Source organism: Alnus glutinosa, chromosome 14 (genome assembly GCF_958979055.1).
Source record: "Alnus glutinosa chromosome 14, dhAlnGlut1.1, whole genome shotgun sequence".
Classification (NCBI taxonomy): Eukaryota; Viridiplantae; Streptophyta; class Magnoliopsida; order Fagales; family Betulaceae; genus Alnus; species Alnus glutinosa.
The window spans coordinates 20,676,927-20,687,500 of record NC_084899.1 but is presented as its reverse complement, the minus strand read 5'-3'; the positions used below and the strand labels follow the sequence as shown (position 1 = coordinate 20,687,500).

The following is a 10,574-nucleotide window of genomic DNA, read 5'->3' as shown; positions in this document are numbered from 1 at the left end:
AAATTTTTTCAATTTCAACAATCTGTTAGAATTTCTCGTTAAATCCTATCAAAATTTCAAAAATACATGTGTTTTTTTTTTTTAAAAAAAAAATTTATAAAAATTTTCAAAGATTCAAGCATGGGTATTTTTGTAAACTCCGTTAAATTCTAACCAACACTTAAATCTTAGCAATTTTTTATTTTTTCCTAAAAAAGAGGGGTATTTTAGAAATTTTGACAGGATTTAACGAAAAATTCTAATGGAGCATTGAAATTAAAAAAGAAAAAAGAACGATGGATACCCTAAATTAATACTTTTTAAAATTTGGATACATGTTTTCAAAAATGATGAAAAATCAGAGGTTATAGGTGAAATTCTCTCTTGAATATATTTACTTACATTTATTTTGTAACATGTTAGTGAAAGCGTTCAAATTTCGAAACATTTATAGATTTGGTGCTTACTCATATATATAAAATAAATGTTAACAAAAAGAAAAAAGAAACGTTTTTCTTATACGAGAACCAGAAATATGATTTTAAGTATTTTTGGATCAAGGTTCCTCGCATGCTAGGAGATGATATATAAAATTAGATTTCATAACTGAAAAAATTCCATTAAGATACCAAAGGTACTAGATGAAATTGTTACGCTTGAAAACGATAGAAATTAAGAGTATATAAAATCTGTATAAATCTCGGCCGGCTTGATTATATCCCTATTCCTTACCTTTTATCGACAAGATCGGTTTTGTTCCCAACAAGGACGATGATGACATCACTGCCCCGTTCTGTACGCACCTCTTCGATCCACTTACTAGTATTCAGAAATGATTGCCTATCTGCATGATGACGGCCTGGTCAGGTATTCAGTAAACTATATATTTATATGCATATATTGCATAGTTTGATGGACGATTATTCACAGAATCATCTCACAGGGGTGTCTCGTGCAGTACTGTAAGTCTGTAAGTTACATAATGAAACAAGATTTACGTGAACATAAAATGACACCTCCTCAAACACACAGACAGATATAGACAGAGATATTGGGTCTACATAATGTCCATCCACTACAAAAAGGGAAACAAAAAAAATTGCAATTGGTTACCGAGAAAAAGTTCTGAGCCATGGAGAAAAAGCTTTTTAGTTACTTCTTGCAATTATGAAGTATAAAAAAAAAATCAAAGGAAACAAGTGAACTTCTTTTCAGGTGGACAAACTACTCACTTGCTACGTCATAGACAATTACAGCAACAGAAGAATCTCTAATGTAGCTTGGAATGAGACTCCTAAATCTTTCTTGCCCAGCAGTATCCCTGTGGAGAAGAATATATATAATATTACACTAGCAAAACAGAGTATTTGTATACATACATTACTCATACATTTTTTGTATGAGTAATGTATGTATAAACAAGAAGAACAGGGGATACATCCTACCAAAGCTGCAAACGAACTGTCCGATCTTCAAGGTACATAGTTTTTGACAAAAAATCAATCCCAATAGTAGCCTGCAATTTATGTACCCAAAGATTAGGCAAAATTTGGTTACTAAGACAATTTAACGTCCATAACTAAATTACCCAGTTCAAGCATCTTGCAAAAAAAGAAGAAAACACACTAATTGTGAACAATCAGCTCACAAACTTTCAGAATCTTTGCCTGAAGCTTCGTTTTAGATTAGCAATGCAAAACTTTGTGTTCAGTTGCATTCTATTTTTCTAGCAGTAGCAACTAAATCCGAGTTATATTAAACCCATGAAAAGATAAATCAGAATTATTTAACTACAAGAAACATATGTATCTCTGTTCTTTCCCTAAAAAGTTTAAAAAAGTCAGGTTCAATAATAAAATGGTCAACTCAGGTCCAATTACAATATGCAACATATACCTTTCAAACAAAGAGGAAAAAAAAAATCATTGAAGGCAACAAACACAAAATCTGACTATGCTAGTACAAATCCCTCTAAAGACAACAGAATTCTTCAAAGTAAAAAAAAAAGAGAGATAAACAAATTTTATTGTTATTTGCATGCCTTCTGCACACATTTTCTAATTGTAACGTTAATATCGAATGGAGTTATCACATCTGATAACTTTAATTCAAAACTTAATCAATAAACTAAGCTATATTGTTATTGGCCTCGACTAATCATCCACGTGAATTTAAAAACCTCATCACGATCAAATGATCGAATCAATCACAATAAGCCGAAGAAATTCATACAACATAGCTAAGAATTCAATAACGGCGTTCAAAACAGAGAATAAACATCATAGCCTTGAATTTGAAACGAAAAAGAAAAGTAAAATATAGATTGGTGGAGAAATTGGGGGACCTGATACGTGGTGTCGAATTTGTCGTACATGAAGCGGGTGATGATGCTGGTTTTGCCGACGGATTGATCGCCCAAGAACACCAGCTTGTATTTGGCGAGAGGGGACACCGTCGCCATTTCTCAGATTCTCAGAGCTAATTCTCAGCAAAAGTGAAGGCGAGGAAAAATGTTCTTTAGATCTGAATCTCACAAATAAATTCTCTGAGAATTTGGAGAGAGAGAGAGAGAGAGAGAGAAACAAAGAATGTTTTGATTTTAGTCTCTTTGAATTTATAGTCAGAAGGAGAAACCGCCAACCACGACGAAGATGGCCAAGTCAAATCTTCTCAATGAGTTTGCCTCTGTTTTTCCTCAAAATGACATTCATGCCCTCTTAAATACGAAATGCATTCGCTTAAACCAATTAAGACTTTGCATTTAATCTTCTGTTTTTTTGTGCCTTATTTTCCATTTTCTAGGAAAACTTTACTTTACAAAGAAGTTGCTTCATTGTATGGCATTGCGTAACATGCCACTTCTTTTCTTTTATTTGTTTATGGCCACAACTCTTGAATCTACACGGTATTTCTTTTCTTTTAATAGAGTTGATTCATTTTATGATCTAAATCATATTTTATAAATTTTAAATGAAAAATATTAGGGGTATCAATTTTTTTACTAAGAGATGAGTATCAAGATGATGTGAAGTTTATTCATTGGAGATGATCAACATAATTAATAAAATAAAATGTTACGGGTATCAATGAATAAACTCCACATCATCTTGATACCTATTTCTTAGTAAAAAATTTGGTACTTTCAGGATTTCTCAGTTTGAAAATATGTGAAAGTCCAATTCCTTGTCCTTCCATAGTAAAACATAATAAGAGACGCAAAAAGGAACGATCAATTCCTCGGCAGAAACGAAACTAGTGAATTAGACAAACGTGACGAGGCAAAACAAATAATGGGACCGCGCGCATGGCATGCCTTTTAATTTTAGTTGGAAGCGAGCTACTCCCACATCATTCACTTACAAGAAAACTAGTGAATTCATCATTGTTTTCTTTCTACTTAGATTATGATTATTTTACTGTCCACAATTGTTATCCATCATATAAAAGAGGGGTTTTTATTTTCTTTTTTCAATTGTTTTTATAGGATAGACGAGTTGCGAGGAGAAGGATTGATTTTTTTTTTTTTTTTTTTTTTTTTTTTTTTTTTTTTTTTTTTTTAAAATTTTAAAAAGGGGTTGGAGAGAAATTTGGCATCTATCCCTTAATTAGCATGTTAAGAAGCATACAATTAGCCCATTTAACCCCAATGGGTGGTTCAATTGGTTAGCGCCTTGGACGGTAGGGCATTTCTCTCAGGTTCGAATTCTGTTGGGTGCTACTTCTTCTTGGGGCCAGTCATTTGCGCATAACCTGCGTTTTAAGACCCAATGCTTAAAGTAGCGTTAGACATTGAGCCAGAGATTAGTCTGCAGATTCTGATTGGGCCTCTACGCTCGGTAACGGTCTGACTTCCACCTTGTGTGGGCCAGTCAGGATAGCCCAAGGTACTGTTCGATTATGGGTGAAATAAGATACCCTGATAAATAAATAAGAAAAAAAGAAAAGAAAGAAGATTAGTCCATTTGAACCTTTTCCTAAAGTCTAAAAACACTAAATTGAGCTTAATTACACATTAAACTAGTTTGGACCCAATTAACTATAAACGCTTACGGTATTGATGTTTCAAAACTTACGAGAAAAACTAAGAGACTGAGAGCGGCACTATAGGGGGCGCACAGCTAAGGGTGTTTTAAATATTCTAGTTTTTTTTTGTTTTTTTGTTTTTTGTTTTTTTTATATATTAATGTCAAAAACTATTGCTAACAATTCTTTTTTACTGAAAAATATTATTTTGTATTACTGCAAACACTAATGGGAGAACAGTTTTTCTTCCAATTGACAAAAAGTAATCTCCTCCCAAAAAAAAAAACAAAACACGTAGTTAGTGACTGAATGTTTGTATGGGAGGAGCAACTTTTTGCCTTGTTCTCACTTACAAAAACCCGTGACTGGCTCCGGCATTAATGGAGTGCTTTCGCCGGAAACCTCCGGCGACTCACCCCTTATTGATGTATATAGCTCATTTGTATTTTAATTGGTAGTTTTTATTTAGCTTGACAGCTGTTTCTTTGTACAGCAAGGTTATTACTTGTTATTCTAGCACATGTGCTTATTCCCATATATAAGCACTCTGACTTTATTGTATTATTCGGTTAAGTCATTCTTACAATAGAAGATCAATTCCTTCTTCATTCTCTTGTTGTGCAAGTTTCTGTTTTTCTTCCTCTGTTCTTGTTCATTCACTTTACAATTCTGTAAAGTTTGATATGGTATCAGAGCTTTTCACAAATCTGTGAAAGTTCATTCAATTCTTTTCATTTTCGTTCATCAAAATTCATCCTTCAAATTTCTATTGATTCCGTTCATCAATGGCGGTTTCTTCTTCTTCTTCATTCAATGACAATCCTGCAAGTCCATTTTTTTTGCATAATGGCGACAATCCAGGTACTGTCCTGGTTTCTCAGCCTTTAACCGGAGAGAATTACAATACATGGAGTCGTTCCATGATTGTATCCCTAACCGCGAAGAACAAGCTAGGGTTTATCGATGGTTCTCTGCCAAAGCCATCCCCTGAAGATGAATCTATGCATCATGCTTGGACTAGATGCAACAACATGATCATTGCATGGATTCTCAATTCTGTGTCAAAGGACATTGCTTCAAGCATCATTTACATCAATACTAGTGAGGAGATGTGGCAAGATTTGAGGGACCGATTTTCTCAAGGTAATGGTCCAAGAATTTTTCAACTTCAGAAAATTCTCACTACTCTCTCACAAGAAAACTCATCGGTGAGTCAGTATTTTACTCGAATTAAGAGCATTTGGGATGAGCTCAACAACTATGACTCAATCCCTTCTTGTACGTGTGGAGGTATGCGTTCTGTTCATGAAAAGAATAACAGAGATCATGTCTTTCAATTTTTGATGGGCCTTGATGATTCCTATTCTCATATCCGAGGTCAAATTCTCCTCAATGATCCTCTTCCTCCAATTAATAAAGTTTTTTCTCTGATTGTCCAAGAGGAACACTAAAAGGAAATCTCTGTTACTCCCTTGATTCATGAGACTGCTGCTCTCATGACAAAGGCTGATGCAGCACCTCAGAAGAAGTTCAATAAGTTTATCAACCGTAAAGAGAAGCCAACTTGTTCTCATTGTGGTATCACGGGTCATACGATTGATAAATGTTACAGGATACATGGATTCCCTCCTGGATTTAAATTCACCAAGAATAAGTTCTCTTCACATTCTGCTAATCAAGTTCAAGAATTGGACTTGACTGAATGTTCACCTCCAAAGTTGCCTATTAGCCTTGAACAGTGTCAACAATTGATGGCTTTCATTCAAGCTCAATCTGCTGCTCAACCTGCCAGTTCGAATGGTATTCCCATTGCTTTTGCTCATTCTGCTGCCAGTCTGCATACTCAGATAGCCGGTCCATCCAATTCTGGTATTTTTACTCTTAATCCAATACACTCTGTTTTTTCTTCTAGTTTTTCTCATCATCCTTTCAAGTGTCCTACCAAGAAGCCTCCTTGGATTATTGATACAGGAGCTACAGATCACATGATCTGTTCTCCTTCCTTTTTCACCAAAATAACTGCTGTTGTTTCCACATGTGTACAATTACCTAATGGCTCTTTTGCTTCTGTTACCCATGTAGGCATTGTGCAAATTTCTGAGAGTCTCATTCTTACTAATGTTTTGTGTGTGCCTTCTTTCACTTTCAATTTACTTTCTGCTAGCAAACTCATTAAGCAAATCTGTTGTTGTTTTGTTTTTCTCCATGGATATTGTTTTATGCAGAATTTGAGCACTTGGAAAACGATTGGGGTGGGTAAGGAGCATCATGGATTGTACTACTTGATGCACTCTTCTAAGCTGGAGAATCCTAATCCATCTTTTGCTGCAAACAATTCCCAGTTGATTTCACTCCAACCTCAGCCTTTCTCCTCTGCAATCAAGACTCCTTCACATGCTGATGTTTGGCATTTTCGTTTAGGACATCCTTCTTCCTCTAGAATAAATTTGTTACATCAGCTTGTACCTCTTATTCCTTGTGATTCTAAAAATGTATGTACAGTTTGTCCCCTTGCAAAACAGCACAAACAGCCTTTTCCAAGTAGCATTTCTGTTTCTCATTCCCCTTTTGATTTGATACATTGTGATATTTGGGGACCTTTCTCCACCACATCAATAAATGGTGCTACTTTCTTTTTCACTATTGTTGATGATTTTAGCCGTTTTACTTAGGTGCATGTTCTAAAACACAAATCACAAACACGTTCTGTGCTCCAAGCCTTTTTCCAACTTATACTCACTCAATTTCAGCTCAAAATAAAGTGTTTACGATCTGACAATGGTGCTGAATTCAAAATGGCAGATTTCTTTGCTCAACAAGGGACTATCCACCAATTAAGTTGTGTTGAAACCCCTTAACAAAATTTTGTTGTTGAGAGGAAACATCAACACCTCTTAAATGTGGCTAGGTCCTTGAGATTTCAAGCTCATTTACCTTTGGAATTTTGGGCTGATTGTGTCCTTACTGCTACTCACCTCATTAATCGAATTCCAACTCCTAATCTATCAAATAAATCACCTCATGAATTGTTGTTTTTCCATACCCCCTTCTTATTCTCATCTCAAGGTTTTTGGTTGCTTAGCCTATGCCTCTACTTTGCTTCGAAATCGAACTAAGTTTGATGCTCGTGCCATTCCTTGTATCTTTATTGGCTATCCTTATGCCACTAAAGGTTACAAGCTTTACAATCTTCAAACCAAATCTGTCTTTATTTCTAGAAATGTTATCTTTCATGAAAATATTTTCCCATTTGCTTCTTCTTCACTTTTATCTTCCTTTACTCATGATCCTGTTTCTGTATCATTTCCCATTTTTCTCGATGATACTGTTTCTGATTCTGATTTTCCTTTACCTTCTCCTATAGTTTCTGATATTTCTCCCTCAGATTCTCCTATAGCAGATTCTTCTGTAGTTTCTGATATTCTTCCCACAGATTCTACTGCTAACCCTCGAAAATCAAACAGAATTCGGCATCCTCCAGCTTACTTGCAGGAGTATCATTGTCACATGGCTTCTGCTTTACCCCATTCGACTTCTAAGGATTCAGATTCAGTTTCAGCATTATCTCATGGTATTCCTTTTCCTTTGTCTTCTTCAGTTTCTTATGATAATTTCTCTCCCTCCTATAAACGTTTTTGTCATTCCATTTCCTCTCATGTTGAGCCACAATTTTACCATCAAGCGGTTAAACATTCACATTGGCGTGATGCCATGGCCAAAGAGATTGCAGCACTTGAAGCGAACAACACTTGGATTGTCACTGATTTACCTCCAACTAAGCATCCCATTGGCTGTAAATGGGTCTATAAAATCAAATATCGGGCTGATGGTAGCATAGAAAGATACAAAGCCCGTCTTGTTGCTAAAGGGTACACTCAAAGTGAATGATTAGACTATCATGAAACTTTTTCACCTGTTGCCAAAATGACTACTGTCCGGACCTTTCTTGCTGTTGCAGCTGCTAAGCATTGGGTGTTGCATCAACTTGATGTCAACAATGCTTTCCTTCATGGTGATTTAGAAGAAGAGGTTTACATGACTTTACCTCCCGGCTTTAAGGGTAAGGGGGAGCCTAAAGTCTGCAAGTTAACAAAGTCCCTCTATGGTTTGAAACAAGCCTCTAGACAATGGTTTTCTAAGCTCTCAACTGCCTTGCTTGATCTTGGTTTTTCTCAATCCAAAGCAGATTACTCTTTGTTTACTAAAGTTCAGGATTCTATCTTCATTGGTCTATTGGTATATGTTGATGATATTGCTATTACTAGCAATGATGTTGCAGCGGCTACTTCTCTCATTGCAGATTTGAACTCTAAGTTTTGTCTCAAAGACCTTGGTTCACTCAAGTATTTTTTGGGTCTTGAAATTGCTCGTTCTTCCTTGGGCATTTCTGTTTCACAAAGAAAATATGCCTTAGAAATCTTACAAGATTCTGGTTTCTTGGCTTCTAAACCAGTTTCTTTTCCCATGGAACATAATTTGAAACTTTCTAGAGATCATGGTACTCTTTTGGCTGATCCGACCCCTTATAGAAGACTTATTGGTCGTCTTCTTTACTTAACTCTTACTCGGCCATATTTGGCTTATTCGGTTCAAACCTTAAGCCAATTCATGGACAAGCCTCGCCAACCCCATCTTGATGTTGCCTACCGGGTTCTCAGATATGTGAAGCATGCTCCTGGTCAAGGTTTATTTTTTTCTGCCCAATCTGATTTCAAGCTTAAGGCCTTCTGTGATGCTGACTGGGCAGGCTGCTATGACACCCGTAGGTCCATCACTGGTTTTTGTGTTTTTCTTGGCACTTCTTTAATCTCTTGGAAGTCAAAGAAACAACAAACGGTCTCTAGATCCTCTGCAGAATCCGAGTACCGTTCTATGGCCTCTACTGGTTGCGAACTTCTTTGGTTATTCAATTTACTTCATGATTTTCAGATTGTGCATCCTCATCCTGCCACCCTGTTTTGTGATAGCCAGGCTGCATTGCATATTGCAGCTAATCCGGTGTTCCACGAGCGTACCAAGCACATTGATATAGACTGTCATTTTATTTGTGAGAAAATCCAGCTTGGTCTCATCAAAACACTTCATGTTTCTTCCCAAAATCAGTTAGCTGATATCTTTACTAAAGCCCTTGGAAACTCTCTTTTCCATAAGCTTTTGTCCAAGATGTCTGTTCACGACATTCACAGTCCATCTTGAGGGGGAGTATTGATGTATATAGCTCATTTGTATTTTAATTGGTAGTTTGTATTTAGCTTGACAGCTGTTTCTTTGTACAGCAAGGTTATTACTTGTTATTCTAGCACATGTGCTTATTCCCATATATAAGCACTCTGACTTTATTGTATTATTCGGTTAAGTCATTCTTACAATAGAAGATCAATTCCTTCTTCATTCTCTTGTTGTGCAAGTTTCTGTTTTTCTTCCTCTGTTCTTGTTCATTCACTTTACAATTCTGTAAAGTTTGATACCCCTCGTCTTTTCTTGTTTTGCAAGATACGGTGACGATTTAGGCGGGTCATACTGTGCATCAACACTAAGCATAGCTAATTGCATTATTTTAAGAGTGTCTGTAGCAGTGTGGCTTAATGAATGTGCACATTATGCCATGCTGGTAGGACCTCTATCATGTGGAACTCGTGTATTGCTTTCAGACTAGAGTGGATTATTATAAGTTCATCTGGCAAATTTCAACCATTCCAAGCTATTAGCTATTCTCCTCTATCAATTTTAGTTTTTAAATAATCATAAGCATATAATTCTTTACAAAGATATTTTTATCCTTATTAAATGATCAATGCAAAGGGTAGCCACATCGTGATCATCAAACCACCACCCTTCTTCATAAACTGCATCTCCAGTTGTTGAGATTTCTCTAGAAGCCTTCCAAGTTCCAAGCTAGCTATCGAGTCACAGTATCTTCTGAAAACTCTAACAAAATAATATATTTGTTCTTCACTATTTTTTCAAATTACAGAACAAACATTCTTCCTCAACATGCTAATATAGACTATATAGTGCCCTTTGAAAACCTTAATTTGCAAAGTAAAAGAAATTGAATTCAACTGCAACGGATCGAATCTAAAGCAAAAACACAATCAGGAGTCATATTCAAACACTTGCAAATAGGAGAAAGGTCAACGACAGCACCAATGGAGTATAGAAAGAATGTGGTTTTCTCCTCTTGAATGTTGATCATTTTTTTTTTTTTTTTTTTTTTTTTAATTTTTTTTTTTTAATTTTTTTGGTTATTATGTATCTTTGTTATTTAGTTATTATTTATCTATTGGAGCCTATCGTTAAGTAGGGAATAAGGGTCGGGAGGAGATTACGTATCTCTTTAGTTATCTTTTATTTATGTTTATCTTTTGGTATTATAAGGCTATATATAGTTCGTTGCTTGATGAATAAAATAAGCAAGAATTAATTATCTCAACTCTAGCAGTTGTTTTGAGAGATGAGTTCTTCGAACTATCTTAATTTATCCGGCACGTAACAATTTTCATGCAACAAAATTATCATTTCACTTTCTAATTAAACCTAATCTAAGTTGAAGATCCAAGTCACAATGCCAC

General features: G+C 35.5%; 2 protein-coding genes across 2 annotated transcripts in view; one reads left to right on the top strand and one right to left on the bottom strand.

Annotated features, from left to right (window-relative positions):
* The window catches only part of LOC133857576 (ras-related protein RABH1e), a 6,499-nt gene extending 3,923 nt beyond the window's left edge, over positions 1-2,576 (bottom strand). Inside the window, exons 1-4 of the mRNA XM_062292844.1 lie at positions 2,324-2,576; positions 1,425-1,495; positions 1,212-1,300; positions 712-823 (exon numbers count right to left, since the gene is read on the bottom strand). Of these exons, the coding sequence (XP_062148828.1) occupies positions 712-823; positions 1,212-1,300; positions 1,425-1,495; positions 2,324-2,440 (389 nt within the window). The 5' untranslated portion in view covers positions 2,441-2,576. The remainder of the gene's footprint in view (positions 1-711; positions 824-1,211; positions 1,301-1,424; positions 1,496-2,323) is intronic.
* Positions 2,577-7,926: 5,350 nt separating this feature from the next.
* Positions 7,927-9,198, top strand: LOC133856806 (uncharacterized mitochondrial protein AtMg00810-like). Its single transcript, XM_062291851.1, has one exon. It carries the CDS (start codon positions 7,927-7,929, stop codon positions 9,196-9,198), a length of 1,272 nt encoding a protein of 423 aa, XP_062147835.1.
* Positions 9,199-10,574: the final 1,376 nt, after the last annotated feature.